Source organism: Euleptes europaea, chromosome 5 (assembly GCF_029931775.1).
Source record: "Euleptes europaea isolate rEulEur1 chromosome 5, rEulEur1.hap1, whole genome shotgun sequence".
Classification (NCBI taxonomy): Eukaryota; Metazoa; Chordata; class Lepidosauria; order Squamata; family Sphaerodactylidae; genus Euleptes; species Euleptes europaea.
Window position 1 is genome coordinate 101,759,586 of NC_079316.1, and position 26,601 is coordinate 101,786,186.

The window sequence follows — 26,601 nt, forward strand, 5'->3', positions numbered from 1 at the left end:
ATTATTTTGAGCTGGCATGCAGGCATTATTCCGAAATCAGACTTTTTGAGCTGGCATGCAGGCATTATTCACAGGCCCTCAGCAGCATGCTAGTTTGCTTTCTGGTGGTTCAGTGTATACAAAATTATTAAAAATATTGTTTAAAATTACATTCAGGCTATGTGTATAAAGTATATTTAAACATAAAATGAATTTCATGTTTAGACTTGGGTCCCATCCCCAAGATATCTCATTATATATATTCAAGTATTCCAAACTATGGAAAGATCCGAAATACAGACCACTTCTGGTCCCAAGCAGTCTGGATAAGGGATACTCAACTGGTGCAGGTGTTTGATGCTATATATTTCAAGACGGTTTGAGAGAAATAAAACTAAGGGTAGACAGCATCGCCTTGCAGTGGCAGGCAATGGCAAACCACCTCTGAAAGTCTCTTTGCCTTGAAAACCCCTTGGCGGGGCCGTCATAAGTCGGCTACGACTTGATGGCACTCCGCCACCAGAAAGTATCTCCGATAGTAAAGGCAAAATGGCATCTCATTTCCAGTCGAAAGATTGGGGGTAATTGCATTCAGCGGTGACCCTGACTTTAGCACCCTCACCCCTTGTGGCTGAGGACTTTGCAGTATGAGTCCTGTCCTTCATTTCATAGGGGCAAATATCCTAGTTCTTTCCATCTGCAAAAGGTCTGAGTATTTAATGACACCTTGGCGAGACCTTCTGGCGCTCTGCCTTTGACCCCTTCCGAACTTTTCCTTCATTAATTCATTCTCCCTGCAGAGTTTATTCTATAACGAGGTCTTTATTTTAAGACACTCAAAATGTTGCTTTAATTTAATTGACCCGTGTCTTCACTGCAGGAACAAATGTATGTGTCCGAAAGAAATTTTAATAAGAGTGCGTGGAAGGAGACAGAATCACATTTTAACTGGGTAAAATGTTCTGCCTATCAAGAGCATATATATATATATATATATATATATATATATATATATATATATATATATTTACAATTAGAGTATGCAATTTCCATTTTGCAGGCATGAGGGACCCCCAATTAACACAATTGTCCTGCACTCAGTCTTCTGATTGGTTTGCCATTCTTGAATTATTCATCTCACATCAGTGGATGAAAGAGAGGAAAAACATTCAGACAGTCCTTTTCTCTCCCTTTCAAAAAACGTTTTTGTCTGTCCAACAATGGCTTTCCTGCCGGCTGTTTTTGACTCGCAGTCTTGGGATGTTGCGGCAACAAGGGCGAATGTAGCCAGCCGTACATAAAAGAGGCTCGTGGTTCAAAAACCGGGACCAAATTCTGTCTCCAAAATGACTTAATTGGGTAAATGATGCCCTTCGAATTCTCCAGCTGTTCTCCAGGCTTGTTCTACCGTGTGATATAGAAGCGGGGCTATGCGGGATGTTGATGGCTTGAGAAACAGCATTTGTATACTTGTATTTTATCTTTATTTGTCTCAGTTGTATTCCGCCCAGCCTCCAAGGAGCTCAGGGCAGGAACGAAAAGGAGATAAGGAGGGACCGGGGTGGTACCCTGTACAGTCATGAAGCTCACTGGTTGTCCTGATGATGCTGGCTCACGAGCAGCTTAGAAGGTCAGCAGGGTGAAAAGCAGACAGCACAAGTCTCTGGGAAAGACCCTGAACAGAATCCAGCAGACAGGAGAGACTTTGTGGGAACTCCCAGCCATCATGCGCCAAGGCCTAATTCAGCTGACGGGCCTTCCCTTGGCCTCAGACAGAGAGGGGTGGGAGTTGGGTACCACCCTAATCCACCTCCTCTCCCCTAGCTCGACTCCCTTCTGAGCTGAGAGCCAGAGCTGGTCTGCCCTCCTTGTAGGGTTGCCAGCTCTGGGTTGGGGAATACCTGGAGATTTTTGGGGCAGAGCCTGAGGAGGGTGGGGAGATTTCAATGCCATAGAGTCCAATTGCCAAAGCGGCCATTTTCTCCAGGTGAACGGATCGCTATCGGCGGGAGATCAGTTGTAATAGCAGGAGATCTCCAGCTAGTACCTGGAGATTGGCAACCCTACCTCCTTGGCCTACTCCCTCAAGCCTTTTGAAGGCCCTAACCAGGGCTTGGGCATGCCCAATGGCCTCCTTCTACCCTGGAGCTTTATGGCGGTGTGGCCCAGCCTATGAGGGACCAATAGAGTCTCCTGAGCCATTTCTGCCTCCTTACTCCCCTTCCTAGGGTTGCCAACCTCCAGGTAGTGCTCCAAAAAAACAGTACGCGGCCAGCTACCAAAATACTATTTCATTAATTATAGCATAGAAGTTCAAAAGCACTGGTGATCTTTTGTACCAACCTCCAGGTGGCAGCTGGAGATCTCCCACTATTACAACTGATCTCCAGGCAACAGAGGTCAGTTCCCCTGGAGAAAATGGCCACTTTGGCAATTGGACTCTATGGCGTTGAAGTCCCTCCCCTCCCCAAACCCCACCCTCCTTAGGTTCCGCCAAGCTCTTTGGCTAAAGGTGGCCAAGTAAATGTTTCCCTAATAAAAAGGAAAGTCTTTTGACAGTTACAGCAGAAAACAATATAAGGGTTTAAACCTTTTCAGGGCCTCTTTCCACAAAATACTTTCTGAACAATCAATGCTCTTTTGCTGTGTATGAACATACAAAGCTATCTTTATATTGGGTCAGGCCATTGGTCTGTCAAGGTCAGTACTGTCTACTCTGCCTGGTAATGGCTCTCCAGGGTCTCAAATGGTGGTCTTTCCCATCTCTTTGTACCTGATCCTTTTAATTGGAGATGCCAGGGATTGAACCTGGCACCTTCTGCATTTAAAGCAGATGCTCTGCTACTGAGCTATGCCCCTTCCAACAATAATGTACTGCAAATTAAGCCACTTATACTAAGTCATTTGGTCTGTCAAGGGTTAGTACTGTCTACCCTTCCATCAGAAGATGTGCTCACTAGGACAGAGGAAATCCATAAATCTTGCTGAGCAGAATTGGTAGGATAGAAGGCGATATGAGGTCCATGGCCAGGGGTTTTGTGAGGGGAGATGGGTTTAGGAGGGGAAAACACTATGAATCAAGATGTGAAAAACAAAATACGAGTACTTTAATAAATGTCAAGTCATTGTATTTATACAAATAAAATTATAATAACACTTAAAAAGTGGGGTAATGTCACTTTTGGGGAAAACCTAAATGTGATGTGACATCTCTAGAAATTGCTGAAAACTCTATGATAAGACAATAAAGTTCTCAGTGATTCTTAGAGTGATATGATGTCATTTCCGGGTTTCCCCTGTAAGTGACATCATGCTGTCACACCAATGCTCATTTTTAATTAGTTTTTCTCCCACCAGCCGATGGAGCAGTGGGTTATCAGCAGGGGTTCTCCCACATAACACAAGACTGGCAGCCAAACATACCCAATGTTGCAGAGAAATAGGTTTCCGGCTAGGGTTGCCAACCTTCAGGTGGGGCCTGGAGTTGTCCCTGAATTAGCTGATCTCCAGATTAAAGAGATCAGTTCCCCTGGAGAAAATGGCTGCTTTGGAGGGTGGACTCTAAGTCAGTAGTTCCACAGATTTCCAAATTTCAAATAGTAAAATCCTACTGGAAAAGCAGATGTATAAGTTGAAAAGAATATTAATATTGGGAAGGAGATTGCCACAGTGATTACCAATGAAAACAACACCAAAAACAAACCAAAACCATGTAAGACAAATTGTTGCCTTTTATCACTTTTCGTGGTAATTGGACTTTCCTCTGTTAACTCAAATGTTCCAAATGTGTACAAAAGATACCTCAAAGTTGCAGCTTTCTTAGAATAACTGCCAATTAAACATTGCTCTGGCTGTAGTGTAAAGTTGGAGTTACATTTTATTTCCGACAGTTGCTACAAATATCAGCCACAGCTGTCTGGGAAGAGGAAATATTACGGTAAATTGTAGTTTCACAAATGTTTATACTTCCTATTATTCAGGACGGAGGACACAAATGAGGCAAGTAGCATTCTGGATGGTTGACTTCAGGTTGAAAGTCACTTGTATTTTATCTCCTTCGAAGGTGCAAAATAAAGACAAATGAACATAATTTTGGAGCCAGGCACCTTTTTCTCTTTCCGTTCCTCGTTTAGCGGGACATAAGCAGGATCCACTGAGATATTCTTCCATGTGAGCAGCATTGAAGCAAATCTAAGCTCCTGCACTCATAAACAGTTTCCCTTAATTTCCTGTGCAGGAGAACTTCCCAGTGGACTGTACCAAACAGTAACGCTCTTTGCTATATAAGACACAGACAGATTCTGGCACAGTTTGTGATCGGTAGGGTATCACTTCCAGCAAAATTGCCATTTTGACCATCTCCTCTCCCCATTATACTGCCTGCAGTCTGTTGCCAGGCTGCTAACTCCAAACATTCAGTACCAAACTAGAGTGTGCAGCTAATTTAATGAGGAAGCTGAGAAATGTCATGAGTTTTGTAAAGATATATTTGGAGTCTGTAAAATATCCTTTCCGGCTAAGGAGTCCCCTGAAATTAGAAAGGGTAGATTGACTCAATAAAGGAAGCCACAGCCTTCAATTTGCAAGATCTGAGCAAGGCTGTCAAAGATAGGACATTTTGGAGGACTTTCATTCATAGGGTCGCCATGAGTCGGAAGCGACTTGACGGCACTTAACACACACACACAGATGCATTTAGAATGACAGAGGAGGTTATCTCTGCTATTCCAAGAGTTTGTTACCCCCTCCCCCTTCTATCCATATACTAAGAAAAAATTGGTTGCAGGAAATCCTCCATCATCTCCTGAACCCCCAGTCCACGGCAGACCCATTGATTCTCCCTTTCTGGACTGATTCACATGTTGTAATGTTCTCACAGCTGCCACAAGGACTTTCTACCCCACAGGTTCTGGGAATTCCATTCTTGGGTGTGCATGGGGCCAATTCGGATTGGGACTGCAGTACACCGGGAGAAGAACCTTAAGCCTTCTTCTGGTTCCATTTTCCTGACCTGAAATAGACTTGGGAGCCCATTTTTGTCCCACTGGAGAAACTTACCGTAAAAGTTTTGAGCCTCATCTGTCAATTATATTTTTTGTGCTCCTTTTTCTGTCCACTGATCTCCAGGTGGGGCCTGGAGATCTCCTGGGATTACAACTGAGCTCCAGAAGACAGAGATCAGTTCCTCTGGAGAAAATGGCTGGTTTAGAGGGTAGCATTATGGTCCCTCCCCTTCCCAAACCCTCCCCTCCCCAGGCTCCACTACCAAATCTCCAGGAATTTCCAAGATAGGAGCTGGTACCCCATCCCTGCCACGTACTATTTCTCTGCCAATGCCAGTTAGGAGTTAGATGGATGCCACAGCAGAACTAGGAGGGTTGCCACCAAGAGGAGGCACCAAATTTGCCAGCATGGTGCCATAGCTTGAGCTATTGTAAATTATTGAACAACACAGTTGAAGGGGTCCACCTATAGCGCCCCCCCGCTGCCCCCTTGCCTCTTAGTGCCCCCCTAGGTAATCCCTCTGCCCCCCAGGGGGTGGTACTGCCCACTTTGGGAACCACTGAGTTACTGTTTATTTCTCCTTAAAAACTCTCTGGTAAGACCCAGGGTAAAACTTAGAACATACAAACAAAATATCAAAAAGCGTAACTTTTTCCAGAATGGTCTTGGGGCCTAGCTCACTCCTGAGTCCTTGAAATTAAAATGGCAACTGGCTGCTGACTGAAAAGCAGTGTGTATTTTGTGGAATCCCTGACCTGCAAAACTGCTGTAAAGCTACCATTAAGCAGACTGTTGGAAAACCTTTGGGAATGAAAAGTCCTGAGGTTTATGGTTGCCAGCTCCAGGTTAAGAAATTCCTGGAGATTTGGTAATGGAACCGGGGAGGGCAGGGTTTGGGGTGGAAAGGGACCTCAGTGGTGTATAGTGCCATAGAGTCCACCCTCCAAAGCAGCCATTTTCTCCTGGAGAACTGATCTCTGTGGTCTGGAGATAGTTGTGTCCTGGGAGATTTCCAGTCCTCCCTGGAGGCTGGCAACCCTAGGTTTTAATATGCCTGAAAGCTATGTCTTCTATCCTCATTGCAAAATGAATTCAGGTGGGTTGTGGTGGTTACCCAATACCCAATAAGAGTGGAAAAGCTTTTGCAATGTGTAGTACAGTCTTCTCTTGTCTTACTAGTAAAATGCCCATCATTGTGGAGAAAGGACCTGTACGTTGTGAGAACGTTTGTAGCGTAGAGTGTGTGTATGAAGCACACTGCAGGTCCTTTGTGAAGCTAAAAAGTGAATGAGACCCGTTGCACTTTCAAAGCTGGAGGGCTGTCCGTCCCCCTCCAGTATCCAGAAACCTAATGACTCAATTCAGACATAACACACAAGCATGGTTTAGCTCAACTAAGTTTGTTTGTGAAAGCAAGATTCAGTTCACAGATGATTACTCAAATCCTGCTTTGCCTTGGCAAATGCTAGTTTCATCACCTTCTTTCTGTAGGCTGGGAGAGCATGGCCAGGTAGGAAGTCAGCATTGAGCCAGGATGTTTCTGTTCATCCATTGTGCGAAACCACAGTTAAGACTAACGGTGGTTAATAAGCCATCTTCAGATCTTGGTTGGATGGACCCTACCTAATAATGGAGTGGCCTGTACTCATAGAATCACATTAACTATAGTGACCGTAATAAAACCATGGTGTCTGAACTGAACAATTGTTTCTTGTCCCCTAAAGTCAGCCCCGGAAGCATCTGAAACCCATCTCCTTATTTCTTAACCCTTTCCAAAGCTAAGCTCAGGTGTGTGTATATAGGGAAAGGGAAATAATGTGTCCTTCACTCATTGACTCTCCACTCCCCAAAACTGTTTATCTGCATGACTGCTTGGCAAAGTCACAGAATTCTGGAATGAGTTGCTAGGATTAGTGAAAGAGACAGATTCCTGTTCTGTTTGATTGTTTCCATTTGAACAACATCACACATTGCAAGTTTAGTTCTTTTGCATATGCCACATCTACTTGTAGTCTGCTACGCTGCATTGCAAAATTTGACAAGGGCAATACCTGGCGCGGGGTGGGGGACGGTATTATTTGCTGGATTAGAGTGACATCCAACATTTAACTGCTTGCAGAAGGAATTGCATTTTTGATATGTTATCATGCTTGTATTCACATCAAATGACAAAAAAAACCCTATGATGCTCAGTTTAAATTAGGATGTTTATTTCATATTCTACAGTCCATACAGGGCTGTGGGAGTTATATTTTAAACATTTTATAAAATTAAGTTAAATATACAAAGTTTAGCTCCCAGAGCATGTATGTATATGTAACGCAGAATACCAAGTAAACACTCTAATTGTCCGCATAACTAAGACAATCAGAGCAATCATAGAAGCATCATGTGCCAGGAATATAAGGTTATATTCAAAGTCAAAGTTATTTTAAGAAGCTGAATAAGAAAAGAAACTTCAGCTCAGTGGGTATCACATAAAAACCTTCCTATTGTCTTGAAAGCCCATACAGGATGCGACTTTATAGCTTGGTTATGCTGAATAAGTTGGAGGAGGGGGCGGAATCCTTGACTAGACAGAGCAGGCTAGGGAGAATTAAGGAATTATAATCATCCTATTATTATCTGATGTCACCCCATGGGTCAGGAATGACCCGGTGCTTGCACGGGGGACCTTTACCTTTATTACATCTGAGAGTGGGAAAAGACAAAAATCCCCAATTTAACCTACCAGTGTACCAATATTAATAGCCTGAGTAATTTCTTGCCAGGATTGATAGTTGAAGATGGAGCTGTAAAATAAATTCAAGAAACATGACAAATGTGCTGTAACACATGCAGTTTCAAAACCTACAACAAGGATTTAAGTGAAGCACAATGTTGACCCTTTAAAATGGAGAAGGTTTTAAAAGTGTTCCTAATGGAACTGGTTTAAAAAAAATGGAAGAAAACAGAAGTTGGAGAAGCGGGTGCAAAGCATGGATATGGAAGCCTGTTTTGCTGCGCATTCTACAACCCTGGTCTTGGTTGTGTGTGGGTCATGGGACCCTTCCCCCCTCCCACTTGGTCACAAGGCCTGATCAAGCCATCAGGGTTTTTCACTGCTTTTTGGAAGGACCTGCTGCTCGGGTGTTTGCCTAGAAAGAAATGCACCGCATCTCCTGCCTGTCTTTGCACTCACACTGAGTGAACCAGCAGGACAGTGAGGTGAAGTCACTCAGCAGTGGAAAGGATTCTTCCACGCCTTGTTTCTCACTGTGGTGCATCCCTTGGTGCTCAACTTGCGTTTCCTATCTCTGTCTCTCTTTGGCTGTTGTCCATGCTTGACACCAGTGAGGTCAACATATTGGCTCCTCCTCTTCTTGTCACATAATTCTGATGGCACTTGACCATGATGTCACATGACTTTCTGTCATGTGTATACTATGGCTCAGTGGATCCCATCTTATTTCCTGGGGGATTATGGGTGAGTCCCGGGTCCAGAAACATTGAAGATCAACTGTTCAACAACATATCATTGGTTTGTCTTCATTATGTGGCAAGATGACAAAGATGACCAAGCTTGGGAGATAACATGGTTGTCTGTAGGGCCTGTTTTATTGGAATTTTGGCACCCAAATTCTCTGCTGAATTTGATGTCTAGAATTCACAACATAGTCTCTTAATGGTCATTGCATGTTTGACCAATATTCTTCTTTATTTGAAATTCAGTGATATTTGGCTTCAATGTTTTATAGTTTATATTTGAAAGTTGATTTGCAGTGGTATTTAATGTTTGCTAGCAATAGCTTCACTTATAATATTTCATATTTGACATGTAGTAGAACTTAATGTTTAACAGTATGTTGCATGCAATGAAGAAGAAGAGCTGGTTTTTACATGCCGACTTTCTCTACCACTTAAGGGAGAATCAAACCGGCTTACGATCACCTTTCCTTCCCCTCCCCACAACAGACACCCTGTGAGGTAGGTGGGGCTGAGAGAACTGTGACTACCCAAGGTCACCCAGCTGGCTTCATGTGTAGGAGTGGGGAAACAATCCAGTTCACCAGATTAGCATCCGCTGCTCATTGGAGGAGTGGGGAATCGAACCCTGTTCTCCAGATTAGAGTCCACCGCTTCAAACCACCACTCTTAACCACTACACCACTCTGGCACTCCATACTAAATGGTATTTAGTATCTAAGAGATACTTTCGCCACAATAAAAACCCTTTAGTCTTTAACATGCCACAGGACTTTTTGCTTTTCAGCATATGAGAGAATATTTCAGTTAATAAGAATTCATATCTGAATGAATTTTTATTTGGAGGTATATGTTGTATTCTCCCATATATTTTATGTGGGGGAGCTGGAAAGCAGGTAGCAGTGGTTGCCAGAAACACGTTTCACCAGCTTTGACTGGTGAGCCAATGGATGTTTGGGGCCCTGCTTAGCAGCAGTTAACAGATCAGGCAGTTGGTTATAAAGTAGGTGGCAAGTCCAAAGAAGCAGCAGGGCGCATGTTTGACCTATGGTAAGCTGCAGTGCGGACAAGCTCACAGTGTTGGGAGAGACGGGCTCCTCACTCCGTTCCATTCTTCCAGATCAGAACAAGATAGTCCCTAATGTTCCCTAACACTTCAGAGTTGGCTTTACCTTATCTGTCACAGTGTCCTGGAACGTCTCTCAGTTTTGATTGCCGGGTGTTCCTGCATGGGTCCCAATTGCATGCCTTTGACTTTCTTGGAAGTCGATTGTGGAAGTAAATCAGCTTTTAATTATAGTAGCTGTTGAGATTGTGCAGTCTTTTGGGGAGATAAACCTTTAACATCTTTATATTGCCGAATCAGCCATGTTTGCTTTTCAGTCTAGTTGTATCTACTATAAATGTCAACTCAGTATCATTTATCTCCCTGGAGAGCCTCTGTGATATACTTAGAGAGTCAAACAGACTAGGACTGTGGGGATCCAGGGTGAAATCCCCACTCATCGATGGGGAGGGACTGTGGCTCAGTGGTAGAGTATCTGCTTGGCATGCAGAAGGTCCCAGGTTCAATCCCCGGCATCTCCAGTTAAAGGGACCATGAAGTAGGTGATGTGAAAGACCCCTGCCTGAGACCCTGGAGAGCTGCTGCCGGTCTGAGTAGACAATACTGACTTGGATGGACCAGGGGTCTGATTCAGTAGAAGGCAGTTCCATGTGTTCATGTTCAGTGGACAGCACTGGGCCAGTCGTTCGCTGTCAGCCGCACCTCCCTTGCAGAGTTGTTGTAAGGATGAAATGGAGTAGGAGAGAACCATGTGCAGCGTCCAGAGAAGAAGGGAAGGATGAATATGTGATAGACAATAGATCTGAATCCTGAAAATGCATCACAACTCTCCTGGCAACAAGCTTTAGTTTAAAGCACAGTTTGTTACCGAGCAGTTTTCACCAGTGATCACAGATATTGTTGTTGTGTTGCTGCTAAGTAAACACAATATTTTGACTCAGCCGTTTCAGAAGGAGGGTCAGAAATGGAAAGGAAGAAGGCCATCCTTGCACTATCCATGGAAAACTCTTGGTAATGTTCTCAACAAATAGTAGCTGTGTCCCAAGGAGCCCAGGGCAGCATAGAAGGCTGTCTCTTCCAATTTATTCTCACAGCAACCTTGTAAGGTATGTTGAGCTGAGGTGAAGTGACTGGCCCAAGGTCGCCCAGTTTGTTTTATGGGGATTTCAGTCTGGGTCTCCTACACTGGCTCTCTAGAACAGGGGTGTCAAACTCATTTGTTATGAGTTACATCATTTGGTTAGGCTGGGCCATGCCTCACCAGCCCAGATCGGGACTGGGGGGGTGTTGCGGGAGCTGGCAGATTGTGCCAATGCCCAGGAGTAACCACCAGTACCAGTAGAGCTTGTAGAAAATGCAGTTGTTTATTCACAGTGCTATACACACACTCTCTTCCACCACTATCTCCCGACATTAGACTCATGGAGTCAAATACTTATATACAGATGCCATCTCCAGGCAGCAATTAGTGTTACAGGCTGAGTCACCCTCCAGGTGCAATTCATTACCTTCAGGCTGAGTCACTCTACAGGTACAACTCATTAACTCAGTCTCAGGCCTTCTAGGGGCTTTCCAAGTTATTACATCAGCTTAGCTTGACACTTAGATCCCCTGAATCTAAATCCACCTGTCATAGCTAATATGAACAGACTTACATATTCTGTCAGGGGGTGCCTCAGCTGGCTTGCAGGCTGGATAAGACCTGTCAAGGGGCCGGATCCAGACCATGGGCCATATGTTTGACACCCCTGGTGAAATATCAAAAGGAAGTGTGTAATGGTTAGAAAAGGTTTATTCTACAGAAGAGGCTGACAAGAGACCATGCCTGAGATGAAGCATGTATCCTAGCAAACCTCCTGTTAAGCTAACTCTCCATATTTGTCATACAAACATAGGTCCTTGTGAGGAGGGGCTGTGGCTCAGTGGTAGAGCATCTGCTTGGCATGTAGAAGGTCCCAGGTTCAATCCCTGGCATCTCCAGTTAAAGGGACTAGGCAGGTAGGTGATGGGAAAGACCTCTGCCTGAGACCCTGGAGAGCCGCTGCCGGTCTGAGTAGACAATACTGACTTAGATGGACCAAGGGTCTGATTCAGTAGAAGGCAGCTCCATGTGTTCGTGTGTGAGTCCTGTGGCTGATCCATATGAGTGAGTTGGTACTCCCACAGGGATCAGACCACCTCAGCTTCGTATTGGAACGCTTTTGCCTGGAATCACCCCAGTGTAAGCATAACAGAAGTCAGGCTAGCATATAGCTTGCATTTCTGAGGAGTACATGTTCAGCTCTGAGTGTGTGAAGTACCAGCGAAGGCGGAGAGGCTGACGGGTTGGTCAGGAATTCCAAATTTAGGCTGCCTTTGGGGCTTTTTTCAGATAGAGAGTCAGTGCCCAGCAATGAGGCTTCGCTCTTGATAAGTACAAGCAGGTGTTGCCGCAGCAGGAGTCAGCTTTCCTGCGTTCAGATATGTCAGCAGCGTGGAATAGTTACCGTTTTTATGACAAGTGGGCATCTGTATTTCAAGATGGGGGAAATGTGGAGTCCTCTGGAGATGATTGCTGAAGACCTTTCTTTCTCTCTCTTGTAAAGATCCTGCATTACCCAAGCTTGTATCTTGCTCTCTGCTTGGCAGCCATTATTCTGCCCAGCGTTGCAGTTACCAAGCCAACGCAGCCTGTTATCTGGAAGGAGTCACGTTGGACAAATCCCAGTCTGGCCAAGGTCAAATATTTGGCCTTCCTGCCATTTCTGTTGCGGTTGCTTTGGTTGCGTGATCTACGGGCTGTCGGACAACAACTGGAATGTTGGTTCCAGCAAAACTGACGCAGGGCTGGACCTTGCCTTCATTGCTTCCAGCAAAACTGACCACACTGCTGGACCTTGCCTTTATTTGCATCGGCCAGCGATTGCATTGCACTGATATCTCTAGTCTTTAACAAGGGGCTGTACTTAAGCAAGGACGTCTGGGCTGGAGTGTGAATGTGTGTCTGTGTGTGTGCATATGAAGGAGGGAGGGAGGCTATTCCGGGGTCTGAATTTGTCCTCTGAGCCCCCAGTTGCTTGTCCCTACCTTATGTTCTTTGTTTAGTAGGAAACCACTAAAAAAAAGGGATACAATTGATTGAGGGTGCTTAAATAGACTAAACTGCTCTGAAATACATTATCAGACTGATAAGAGGTCTCATATCCTGCTCCTTTGTGTCTGAGGTATTCTCTGGGCGTTGGAAGCTGCTAGTATGTGATGGGGCTTAGATACTTCTTTAGTTGTCCCATTGTGGACATAATCTATTAGGAAGTTTTCTTATGCCGACTCCATTGAGATGAATAGGAGCTGCACAACCAGAACGTGCTAGAGTGCAAGTCTAAAATATACCTTGGGGGGGGGGGGGCTTGATTCAGATAGCTTTCCTCACTGCCTCCAGCCAGTGTGCTTTGGACTCTTGAAACAGGATGCCTGCCTATATAAGCAAGACCTTGTGAGGGTCTCTGTCTTTGTGTCTCTGCTTTCCATCACCTGCGGTGTTATCAGTGAACTCGTAAAAGCAGTTCACACCTTCTGGTCTCAGGCGCCAGGCCTGATGGCCCATGTATCTTCCCCCCCGCTGTTCTTCCTGCCAGTACTCCCTCAGGCCGGTACGGCCTTGGAAGTGTGATAGCCGCACCAGACTTCCTGGGATCCGTCTGATGTTTTGTATTATGCCAAGCTTGTAACTTCCCATAACAATAAGTGTGAACCCCAGTGCCCCAGTGCCCTGGAGTCAATATATTCTGTAAACCCGTATAGCCCCTCACTTGCAACTTTCTACCTGTGCCTGTCTCATCTCCTGAAGGCTTCAATAAATCTATTGTTTCTGTATCAACGTCTGAGCAACTGATTTGGAGAAGCAAACTCAGAGAGGGGGATCTCTCACATTAAGTTGCAAGTCTTTGCCTCTCGGACTGCAGCTGTACCGCTTTGGACAGAATGTCAGCCGACGAGGACACCACCCCTAACCCCGATGCCCCAAAGGAACCGGACGAGCCGGAGAAGCCGGACCCGAAGGAGGAGGGAGCCAAGCCAAAGAAACCGAAGGATCGCGCCCCCGACCAAGATCGGGACGGACGTCCCCGGGGGCTTACTTATTGGCTGGACTCTCCCAAGGGCTGGTCGCTCTCGCGGACTGCGGCGAAGGATCGCCGGTTGGCCTTCCCCAGCACGGGACTCGAAGGGGACCCGGCCCGCAAAGAGGCCCTCATGGAGGAAGAACGAAAGCAGTGGCAGGAAGACCGCCGGGCTATGCAGGAGCAGATGGAGATCATGCAACGCGTAATGGGTGAGATGGCCACGACCCTAGATGCGCTGAAGTTGCAACCTCCAGCCGGTGCTCCCCCAGACGGGGCGCCGGTAGTTCCGCCCGCAACCCCTGCCCCCCCGACCCGTCGGGACCTGAAAGTCACGTATGACGGGTCGGGAGACCAGTTGACCTTTTTTATGGTCCAAGTAGACATTTTTATGCGGGAACAAGGCCGAACCTTCGTTTCTGAGGAGTCCCGGGTGCAGTACGTGGCTTCCTTACTGCAAGGGGAGGCGGCTGCCTGGATGGTGTTGCAGTATGAACTCCGCTCGCCGGTGCTGCGAACCCTGGACGAGTTCATGGTAGCACTCCGAAACCGTTTTGAGGACCCGACTCTGGGTGAGCGGGCTAAAGCCTCCCTGATGCAACTGCGCCAAGGGACTAAGTCGGTGGCGCAGTATGCAAGTGAGTTCCAGTCACTGGCTAGCCGAATTCTGGACTGGAGTGAAGCTACCTTGGTACAATGTTTCAGGGAGGGTCTCAACCCAGACCTCCAACATTGGGCCTTCATGCAAGGGAACCCCCCGGATGTGGAAGGTTGGGTTCGCCATGCTGCTGACATCGAGAATCGCAAACAACTCCTGAACTTGTCCAAGCAACGGCTTGGGCGAGACCCCAGGCCCCGAGGTGACCGTGGCCGGGAACTCCGGCAAGGGGGTGGCGGGGGTCTCTCGGCCGCGGAACGCCGCAAGCGGTTCGAGGCCGGCGTCTGCCTGATCTGCGGGGGAAAGGGTCACTTTGCATCGCAATGCCCCTCTCGCTCAGGCCGTCCGACCCCCCCCCGCCAAACCCAGGCCGAGCCGACGAAACCGGCCGCCGACAGCCAGCCTCGCCGCAGAAGTGGACCACTGAGCCGGCGCTCCGGCGCACCCTCCGCTCTCCACGCGCGCCCCCAGGATGGGGCATCCGACTCTACGGTCCCATCGGGGTCCCGGATTACAAATACCGTCTTTGATTCGGACGGCTCCCCGGAAGCCACCACCCCGTCCCCCTCTTCCAGCGAGGAGGAAGAGTGGGAACAGCCGGCAAAAAACGCCGTCGGTCTGCTGTAGAGGGGGCTCCGCAGCAGACCGTCCCTATCGTTGTGCAAGGAGCTCCACCGATGGTAAGCGCCCAAGAGGACAATGTATTTGTGCGTGTTCATCTGTCCCTACCCAAAGGGGGTCCCCCGTTAGAGGTCCCCGCGTTGGTCGACTCGGGGTGTGCCCGCACCATGATAAATGAGGAAACTGCCAAGAAGTTGGGTGTCCGGCGCAAGCGGCTTCCGGGACCCCTCCGTTTTTCCCAAATGGACGGGAGTGACTTTAAACGGGGCCCTGTGACCCACAGAACTGCAGCCGTGATTATGTCCGTGGGGGAACATTGGGAACGGTTGTATTTCACCATCGCCCCTATTGTAACCCCTGTGGTGTTAGGGATGAACTGGTTAAGGGGACACAATCCCTCCATTGATTGGGTTAAACGGGTGCTTTCCTTCCCCGAAAACCCCTGTGGGTTGCATGACAAGGAACGGGTACTCAGAACTCCAGCCGCCGCACTGGTAGGGTCCCCCGCCCCAGTCTCTCCTCAATTACCCTCTGAGTACTCGCAGTTTACTGATGTTTTCGATGTTAGAGAGTGCGACGAACTGCCTCCCCACAGAGAAACGGACTGTGCCATCGAGATTGTAGGAGAAGGCAAACTGTCTAAGGGAAAGGTTTACCCCATGAGCCCTAGTGAAAAGACTGTATTGCGAGACTATCTGGATGTCAATCTGGCGAGAGGTTTCATACGCCCCTCCAAGGCTCCTTATTCAGCCCCAGCTTTCTTTGTAAAGAAAAAGACGGGAGATTTAAGACTGTGTATTGACTTTCGCAGACTGAACGCAGTCACCCAGTCTAATGCTTACCCCCTCCCTCTTATTCCTGACCTTCTAGCACAATTAAAGGAGGGCCGAATCTTCACCAAACTGGACTTGGTAGAAGCCTACCACCGCATTCGCATCAAAGAAGGAGACGAACCCAAAACGGCCTTTTCCAGTTGTTTTGGGATGTTTGAGTACTTGGTCATGCCGTTCGGACTTTCGGGGGCTCCGAGTGTCTTTATGCAATTAATTAATGAAGTTTTGCATGATTTACTGTTTCGGGGGGTGGTGGTATTTCTCGATGACATTCTTATTTACTCTGAAACCATGGAAGAACATGTGCGCCTAGTGCGAGAAGTGCTCCAGCGGCTGCGGGAGCACAAACTGTATGCTAAGGTGTCCAAGTGTGAATTCCACCAACCTTCTATTACATTTCTGGGGTATGTGATTTCCCACCAAGGGTTGGAAATGGACCCCGCCAAGGTCCAGGCGGTGCGGGACTGGGAAACCCCCACTACCCGCCGCCAACTTCAACAGTTTTTGGGGTTTGCCAACTTTTACCGGAATTTCATTCCCAACTTTGCCCAAGTTGCGCTTCCCCTCACTGCCCTGTTGCGTACCAAGGACAGGGGGGCTAGCGCCGCACTCCCCTCAGCCCGTCTGCAATGGTCTCCCCAGTGCCAGCAAGCTTTTGAACGTTTAAAGCTACTTTTTTCATCCGAACCCGTTTTGGCTCACCCGGATTGCACCAAGCCCTTCGTGGTGCAGGTGGATGCCTCGGATGTAGCCATGGGCGGGGCCCTATTGCAGAGGGATGAGGGGGGACGGTTGAGGCCATGCGCCTACTTCTCCAAGAAGTTTTCCCAGTCCGAAATCAACTGGGCCATTTGGGAGAAGGAGGCAGCAGCGGTCAAACATGCCCTTACCATATGGAGACACTTCTTGGAGGGGGCCGAGCTGCCGTTCGAAGTGTGCACAGATCACAAGAATCTTGAGGCTCTCAAGGGAGCTAGAAAACTCAATGCCAAACAAATTCGGTGGGCCCAATTTTTTGCAAAATTCCGGTTCACCCTCAAACATGTCCCTGGCAAAGAAAATGCCCTAGCTGATGCTTTGTCACGACTTCCCCAGTATCGCAACGATTTCGATCGCCCCGTCGACTCCCTGTTCACTCCCGAACAGCGAGGGGAAGTCCCTGGCTTGGCCGTCACCACCCGATCCCAAGCCCGCCAACCGGAGACCCCCCCTACGCTCAAAGGTATCCCGGAAGCATTCCAACAGCGACTCCGGGACGCCTCCTTACAGGAGGAGGAGCACCATCTCCTCCCCACTGGCTTGGAACGAACCAACACTTGGTGGGTGCAAGGGGGGAAACTATATGTCCCATCTTCCCTTCGCAAAGAAGTATTGGGACTTGTACATGGGGCCAGGCTAGCGGGTCATTTTGGTTTCATAAAAACGCTTCACCTGGTTCGAAGGCAATTCTGGTGGCCCGGTATGAGATCTGATGTAGAGTTGTATGTGCGCAGCTGCCCCACCTGCGCCACAGCCAAGAAACGGATGGGAAAACCCCCGGGGCTTCTCAAACCGCTTGAGAACCCCTCCCGTCCCTGGGAAGTCATCGCCATGGATTTTATCACCGACCTACCTCCAAGTCGGGGGAAAACGGTTCTCTGGGTTATCACAGACCTCTTTTCCAAACAGGTTCATTTCGTTCCATGTGCAGGTCTTCCTTCAGCCCAGGGCTTAGCTAAACTGTTCATCACGCACGTCCTCAGGCTACACTCGATCCCGAGGAAGGTCCTCTCCGACCGGGGGGTCCAGTTTGTTGCCAAATTCTGGCGGGCTTTCCTAAAGTTAATGGGAGTGGAGGAACAGGGCCTTTCTTCCGCCTATCACCCCCAAACGGATGGTCAAACGGAACGAGTAAATGCGGTAGTAGAATGTTATTTGCGTTGCTATGTAAATTTCCACCAGGACGACTGGGTCGACCTGCTGCCATTTGCCGAATATGCGTACAACAATGCGCCTCATTCCTCTACCGGCTTTAGTCCCTTCCAAGTTATATACGGGACGGATTTTGGCCCTTTCGGTTCTGCCCCCGTCTCGCCAGAGCTCCAGTCTACCCCTGATCTTCAGGAGTGGATTCAGGTGGTTAAATCCACCTGGCCATGGTTGCTCAAAAATCTGGAAAGGGCAAAAAGCAAGTACAAGGAACAAGCAGGCAAACACCGGTCTCCGGGGTGGGAACTCAAGGTGGGGGAGCAAGTCTATCTGTCCACCAAAAACCTCCGCTCTCTTCGCCCCTGCAAAAAACTGAGCGACCGTTATGTAGGACCTTTCCCCATTACCAGAGTAATCAACGAGGTTACCGTGGAACTGAGTCTCCCTAAGACTCTCAAGGGAGTTCATCCAGTCTTCCATATAAGCCTCCTCAAACCTTATGTAGCAGCTCCCCAGTTCCACCCCCCTCCCGCTCATGAGATTCCTACCGTAGTAGGAGGGGATACCCATTTGGAAATATCCAAGGTTTTAGATTCCAAATGGAAGAAAGGGAAACTGTTTTACTTTGTTCGCTGGAAAAACCTTGGCTCCGCTCATGACGAATGGGTCGCCGCACCCCACATGGCAGCTCCTCGCTTGGTCCGAGAATTCCACCTCGCTTATCCCGATAAGCCTCGTCCTCTCGGAGGGGGGCCTTAAGGGGGGCAGAATGTGAGGGTCTCTGTCTTTGTGTCTCTGCTTTCCATCACCTGCGGTGTTATCAGTGAACTCGTAAAAGCAGTTCACACCTTCTGGTCTCAGGCGCCAGGCCTGATGGCCCATGTATCTTCCCCCCCGCTGTTCTTCCTGCCAGTACTCCCTCAGGCCGGTACGGCCTTGGAAGTGTGATAGCCGCACCAGACTTCCTGGGATCCGTCTGATGTTTTGTATTATGCCAAGCTTGTAACTTCCCATAACAATAAGTGTGAACCCCAGTGCCCCAGTGCCCTGGAGTCAATATATTCTGTAAACCCGTATAGCCCCTCACTTGCAACTTTCTACCTGTGCCTGTCTCATCTCCTGAAGGCTTCAATAAATCTATTGTTTCTGTATCAACGTCTGAGCAACTGATTTGGAGAAGCAAACTCAGAGAGGGGGATCTCTCACAGACCTTTGGGACTGCACTCAATCCTTTTGCCAAGGATCTAGAACAAGATCGGTGGTGGAAGAATTTTTCCTGCGTTCACGTGGTGCAAAGCTCTTGTGCCGCTTCATGGCAGAAAGTAATCTCTAGGCATGTTTAGTTCTACACCGCTATCCCAGCTCTCCATTATTACCGGGAATGTAGGTGGGTGGTGACAGGAGACCGCAAAAGCCTATTTGTACCTGGAAGCATTAAAAAGAATTCAAACCACACTCTGAAGCCGTAACTAGCTTGTTTTTGTTTTTATACAACTCCTGCCTCAGGGATCTCTGTGTTCTTGCTCACCACAAAGCATACCTTACGGCAGCGAACCCAAAGCCTTTACACTTGCTTCCCTAAGAACATTTTGTAACTGAGCGGAAGGTTTAGAGGGCTGAACAAAACTGGTTCCTAGGGTTGCCAACCTCCAGGTGGTGTGGAAATCAAGAGAGTAGCACAAGACAATTCTTTCTATAATAAGAAGACCAAACTATAGCAATTAGTGCTATTAAGAATATGTATTGGAAACATACAAAGAACAAAATTCTGGAGCAAAAAAGTATCACATAGGTAATTAAGACCCCAACTTTCAATAAGGGCTTTACAATACAAATATGAGCCCAAATTCTCAATCCTTATTCAGTCTACATAAAGTGCATGAGTGAACCATGGGAACAATACTCAGTCCTTATAGAGTCCGCATGAATAATTTCATAAAGTGCATCAGTAGGTCGCAAAAGCAAGATGAAGGGCAATGGAAATCCGGTATAATTCCATTTTGTGCAGTCTTTTTCAAGCCTTCAATCTTTTTGTGCACTATTCAGTCAATGCACATAGGAGTGTACCCTTTCCTTGTATCTAGTTTGGTCTTCTTATTATAGAAAGAATTGTCTTGTGCTACTCTCTTGATTTCCACACTCCCTACTTAGCACTTGCAAGCTGTTTTTTGATTACTAACCTCCAGGTGGTGGCTGGAGATCTCCTGCTATTACAACTGATCTCCAGACTATAGAGATCAATTCTCCTGGGGAAAATAGCTGCTTTGGAGGGTGGAGTCTATGGCATTACATCTCATTGAGGTCTCTCCCCTCCCCAAACCCCACCCTCCTCAGTCTCCACCCCTCAAATCTCCAGGTATTTCCCGACCCGGAGCTGGCAACCCTATCAGTCCCTCAGAAGCATAAGAGGCTGTGTGGGTCCCCTCAGTGGAAAGAAAGGGCCTCTCGCAGTGGTCAAATAGGTTTTTCAATCTAGTATATACAATTTTTGTGAAATCCCATTGCACAGAGGATTGTACCACTTTGTACCACTTTGATGCCCATTTGCCTTGGACTTATTTTGTCAGCTCTAGAAGGATGTGGTTGTATAGGGATGTGTAAGTGTATCTATATTGTAGAAAAGGGTTGTAGCCTGTCTTGATAGACTTTCAGTCTTCCTTCCCTTTATTTTTCTTTCTTTTTGACTCTACAGATTACACCTGGCAGCAAAGCGGCTCAGTCCCAGATGAACCAGGGGGATATGGTGGTGGCCATTGATGGCAGCAGCACTGAAGGAATGACTCACCTAGAAGCCCAGAACAAGATCAAATCTGCAAGCTACAACCTGGCTCTTACTCTTCAAAAGTATGAGGAAACAAGTTACTATCTATGCAAGAATTTGATTTTTTTTTTTTAATAGGAAGAGGGCAGAAAGTAGGGTTTTCAGTTCCAGGTTGGGAAATATCTGGAGATTTTAGGGGTGGAGCCTGAGGAGGGTGGGGTTTGGGGAGGGAAGGACTTCAATGCCATAGAGTCCAATTGCCACAGCAGCCATTTTCTCCACGGGATCTGATCTCTGTTGCTTGGAGATCAGTTGTAATAGCAAGAGATCTTCAGCCACCACATGGAGTATGGCAATTCTAGCAGAAAGTCAGTACAGGTTGAGTACCCATTATCAGAATGCATGCATGTACATAATGGGATATCTTGGGGATGGGACCTAAGTCTAAACACGAAATTCATTTATGTATTATATATGATTTATATACACTTTATACACATAGCCTGAATGTATTTTTAAACAATATTTTAAATAACTTTGTGTAGTGGTGAAGAGCGGTGGTTTGGAGCAGTAGACTCTGATCTGGGTACCGGGTTTGATTCCACTCTTCCACATGAGCAGCAGAGGCTAATCTGGTGAACTGGGTTGGTTTCCCCACTCCTGTACATATAGCCAGCTGGGTGACCTTCGGCAAGTCACACCTCTCTTAGAGCTCTCAGCTCCACCCACCTCACAGGGTGTCTGTTGTGGGGAGGGGGAGGGAAAGCGATTGTAAGCCGATTTGAGACTCCCTTAAGTGGTAGAGAAAGTCGGCATATAAAAGCCAACTCTTCTTCTACATTGAACCATCCGAAAGCAAAGGTGGAACTATCTCACCAGAGAGAGAGAGAGGCTTGGTGCACTGTGAGGGTTGCCAGCTCTGGGTTGGGAAATACCTGGAGATTTTGGGGGTGGAGCCTGAGGAGGGCTGGGTTTGGGGAAGGACTTCAGTGGGTAATAGTCCCATGGACTATAGTCCCACGAGAGCCAGCGTGGTGTGGTGGTTAAGAGCGGTGGTTTGGAGCAGCAGATTCTAATCTGGAGAACCAGGTTTGATTCCCCACTCCTTCACATGAGCAGCGGAGGCTAATCTGGTGAACCAGGTTGGTTTCCCCACTCCTGCACATGAAGGCAGTTGGATGACCTTTGGCTAGTCACACTCTCTCAGCCACACTTACCTCACAGGGTGTCTGTTGTGGGAAGGGGAAGGGATGGTGATTGCAAGCCGGTTTGATTCTCCCTTAAGTCGGCATATAAAAACCAACTCTTCTTCTTCTTCTTCTCCTTCTCCTTCTCCTTCTCCTTCTCCTTCTCCTTCTCCTCCTCCTCCTCAATACAAAGTGGCAATTTTCTCCAGGGGAACTGATCCCTGTCACCTGGATAGGGTTGCCAGGTCCCTCTTCGCCACCAGCGAACCACAGAGTTTTTGGTAAATCCTAGAGTTTCATGTCAATGCAATGGTGTCACTTCTAGTTTCTCACTGGAGATGATTTGTGATGCCAACCCCCATTTCCCCACTCCCTTCTGAGAAGCGGCAGCAAGGAATGGGGGCCCAGAGAACTGTGCCTGGCCCAAGGTCACCCAGCAGGCTTCATGTGGAGGGGTGGGGAATCAAACCCGGTTCTCCAGAGTCCATAGCTCACGTGGCAGAGTGGGGAATCAAACCCAGTTCTCCAGATGAGGGTCCACTGCTCGTGTGGAGGAGTGAGGAATCAATATATTACTTTAGTGTATTGCTTCATATGGGAGGGAAGGTGGCATGGTATAGCCCAATCCCGTCAGATCTAGGAAGTTAAGCAGGGTCAGTACTTGGGAGGGAGGCCACCAAGGAAGACCCTGCAGAGGAAGGCAATGGCAAACTGCCTCTGCGCCTCACTTGCCTTGAAAGCCCCGTGCTGTGGTCACCATGATTCAGTGGTGACTTAATGGCACTTTACACTCTCTCGCTCTCCCTCTCTCTCTCTCTCTCTCACACACACACCTGCTGCTTCATGCTTCCCACTTCCCTGACAGTAGGAACGTTCAGTGGCAGCCTTTTAGGCTAGGTTCAGTTTCCTTATGAGAAGGATGCACTGGAGACTAAGGGCATCTTTGTAATATCTGTTTGGCTATAAAGGTATAGGTTGAAGATGGGGGAGCAGGCCAGAACCAAGTCAGGCGATGAGTAAAGTCGGATCCGTTCCCCACAAGCCAACAGCAGAATGTTGTACTCTATGGGGCCAATTGCAGCCCCTGTTTTTGCTCCAACTTGGTTTCTTAACTGTGTAGGTTTCCCTACTCCCTAACATACAGTATGGTTGCTCTCCAGGTTTTTCTTTAAGTTTTCCCCTTGTTGGTCTGAAAAAAAAATTGGGGAAAACACAGGAGAGCAACAACAGGCAAACGATACCGTGTGCAAGAGAAGGGGGGGAAACAGCGCAGTTAAGAAGCCAACGTGGAGCCAAAACTTGGTGTGGAAAAGCCCAGTTGTTGAATATTGCAGTATCATTGTGCTATAGCAACCATTTGCTGCTGGTTATTCCTGTGTAATTGTGAATAATTGTGGTAACTGTAATTGCTGTAGTGCACTGTGCAACCATGTGTAGATACAAGCACGGTGCAGTGAAAAAGTCCTGACCCCCACTTTCTGATCTGAATTCCTCCCCCTCCACATCACGTCTAGTTTGGTCCTTAGAAGGACACTGTTAATTATTGTGACGTGTGTCGGAGAGCCAGTGTGGTGTAATGGTTAAGGTGTCGGACTAGGATCCAGGAAACCCAGGTTTGAATCCCCACTCTGCCATGGAAGCTTGCTGGGTGACCTTGGGCCAGTCACACACACTCAGCCGTGACCCTGGCAAGTATTTGGATGGAAGACCCCCCCCCCAAGGAATACCAGGGTGTGATGAACAGGCAGGCAATGGCAATCCACCTCTGAACGTCTCTTGCCTTGAAAACCCCACCAGTCAAGCTGTAAGTCGGCTGTGACTTGACAGTAAAATAAAATGTAGGGCACCACACAGACTGCCTCCTTGCTTATTCCAGGAAAGAGCCGTGATGTTATTGATCAGTGACGTATCTTTAAAGGGCAATTGAGTATTTATTACACAGTGGAACTGGCTTGGGTATTAGAAACGTTTGCAGATGGTACATCACTCTCCCAATATCCCATTCTCAAAATACCAACCTTGAAGAAAATGCCAGTGCAGAACCATATTTGTCTGGGGTATATCTCCCTTGGGTGGGTAGCTGAAGATAATTTCCTTCTGCAACATTACTTGGCACTCGCTGTGGAAAGGTCATGGTAGGCATTACTGGGGACTTCTGTCCGAGTGGATGGCTTGACAGAGACTGAATTAAAATAACCGTTTTTCTCTTTCCAGAAAAAGGGCAATTAATATTGGTTGTGTCCGCCACAGGGAGCCCTTTTGCTCCTGATTAATGCCAACTAGCTTGGCACCAGGGGTGGGAATTGACAAAGTAAACAGCAAATTGTGCGTGTGTGGGGCTAAATATTGGAGATGGAAGGGCGGGGCCTTCAGTGATGAAGCCATAAAAGAGGTGGATTGCGAGCATCCTCTCTCTGTGCCTGCATGGTGTTCTCCGAGTAGGCTGCTTATTTATCTGATGATGCGGGCAACTGTTCTTCCCAAGATGCTGGATTGGTTGCCATGTCTTGAGATCGTTTTCTTAACACCTCTAGCCTGATGGTTCCCATCAGCTTTAGAAGAGAATTGCTCTCTTTGGTGGTTAATACATAAGTAAGTAAAGACAGGTGAGTATATTGGATCAGATCTCTCTTTTGTCCTCAGATGTGATTCTCTGGATAGTAGTTTCAGGTGGATAGCCAGGTTGGTCTGCAGTCAAAGAGCAAGATTGGGGTACAGCAGTACCTTGGAGACCAACAAGATTACTAGGGTATGGGTTGAGTATCCTTTATCCGGACTGGTTGGGGCCAGAAGTGGTCCGTATTTTAAATCTTTCCGTATATTGGAATATTTTGGAATTTTTGCATATACATAATGAGATAACTTGGGGATGGGACCCAAATTCCTTTATGTTTTCTATACACTTTATACACATAGCCTGAATGTAATTTTAAACAATATTTTAATAATTTTGTGTACATTGAACCATCAGAAAGCAAAGGTGTCACTATCTCACCAGAATACCTGTAAGGGTAAAGGTAGTCCCCTGTGCAAGCACAGGGTCATTCCTGACCCATGGGGTGACGTCACATCCCGACGTTGACTAGGCAGACTTTGTTTTACGGGGTGGGTTGCCAGTGCCTTCCCCGGTCATCTTCTCTTTACCCCCAGCAAGCTGGGTACTCATTTTACCGACCTCGGAAGGATGGAGGGCTGAGTCAACCTTGAGCCGGCTACCTGAAACCGACTTTCGTTGGGATCGAACTCAGGTTGTGAGCAGAGCTTGCACTGCAGCACTGCAGCTTACCACTCTGCGCCACGGGGCTCCTAGAATACCTGTATCAGCTGTTAAATAAGAGCAACAACAAACAAACAAAGAGCGGGAGGCTTTCAGTCTCCCCCTGCGATACAGTGTACACTGTATTTTATTTTTTTAGGTGAGAGCAGGCAGCACGTATCTGCCTGCATGCCGGCTCGAACAGTCCGGTTTTTGGATTAGTCTGGATATGGGATGTCTGGATACTCTACCTGTATAGGCTTTTGAGAGTCAATGATTCCTTCATCCCATATCTGATGAAGGGAGCTTTGACTCTTAAAAGCTTATACCCTGGAAATCATGTTGGCCCTTAAGGTGGTACTAGTCCTGGATAGTGGTTTGTTCCTTTGTTTTTCCAGAACTAAGGGATCAGGCAACCAGTTAGCATTACAGGCTCTTGTGTGGTTTTGGGTTAGCGCAATAGATTTGCTGTCAGCGGTATGGCAGAACCAATTGCAGGAGTGACTTGAGTTTCGCCCTAGTATTTTTGTTAAAGGTCAAAAATGTCTGCAGAACAGTTTCCATTCTGTTGAAAAAGGTCCCACCCAACCAGTGGAGAGGCATCCAAACTTTCCCCAACAGGTGTAGTGAAAATGAATGGGATCTGAGAATTTGTCCTTATTTCCAGGGAAGAGTGTTTCACTCTGAATTAAAATAACAAGAAACTGATTAAAAAGTATATAAAATCTCTGTTTTTAAAGTTTGAATAGAGGAGTTTCTAAGCTTACATTGCATGTGTTACTTAAAGGACCATCATTGCTAAAAGACCATCATTAATATTTTATTAACCAGCAAAGGAGCTAAACGTTTTGTGAGGAGCTCTGCTTTGATCTAGCAGTTCAGCTCTTGCAAAGTTGTCTTGCCTGCCCTGATTGCAGGGCAACAGCAGAAAAGGGCAAATCGATGCCCTTTTGGAGGAAAGGGCAAATCGATGCCCTTTTGGAGGAAACACAGCTGTGCAAAAGGAAACTGCCAGGTAGCAGACAAAGACTAAAAGTGATTTGGAAGTAGTTCAGTGCTTATTACAGTGGCCTTCTGCAAAGAGTAGCGGTTTCCAGATATCTATGAGGTCATCTTTTGATCTCAGCGGTGGCCAACATTTTTGACTAGTGCCGCGGACCAAATCTGTAGTATGGGGCAGTGCCACTCTCGGACTCACTGTAATACCTCCTTGGGTTCACAGGATGTTGCTGTAGTTGTGCCCACTGAACCTGGCAGAGAACAGCGCGTTCCAGGAGAGAGACAGGAATGCCAGTCAGATCCTGTTCCATAGCGACACACACAAACTTCCTACTCCTCCCCTGGAGTGGCAGAGTCTCCACCTGCTGATCCCACTTGCGGTTCTTGCTCAGTTGTTTTGCTTTCCCATGAACTTTGTCGATTTCAATGGACTTATACAAGCAGTTGGCTAGAAGCTGTGTGTGTGTGTGTGTGTAAAGGGCCGCCAAGTCACAGCTGATTTATGGCAACTCCGTAGGGTTTTCAGTGCAAGGGACGTTGGGAGGTGCTTTGCCATTGCCGGCCTCTGTGTGGGCTGAGAGAGTTCTGAGAGGACGATGACTGGCCCAAGGTCACCCAGCAGGCTTCATGTGGAGGAGTAGGGAATCGAATCCGGTTCTCCAGATTAGGGTCCGCCGCTCATGTGGAGGAGTGGGGAATCGAACCCTGTTAGATTAGATCCCACCGCTCTTAACCACTCTACCACTCAGGCTCTCTGGCTAGAAACT

The 26,601-nt window shown here is 47.4% G+C and overlaps 1 protein-coding gene across 1 annotated transcript in view; it reads left to right on the forward strand.

The window, feature by feature from the left end:
• LDB3 (LIM domain binding 3) overlaps window positions 1-26,601 on the forward strand; it is a 140,780-nt gene that overhangs the window by 62,761 nt on the left and 51,418 nt on the right. Inside the window, exon 3 of the mRNA XM_056850284.1 lies at window positions 20,324-20,475. Within this exon, the coding sequence (XP_056706262.1) occupies window positions 20,324-20,475 (152 nt within the window). The remainder of the gene's footprint in view (window positions 1-20,323; window positions 20,476-26,601) is intronic.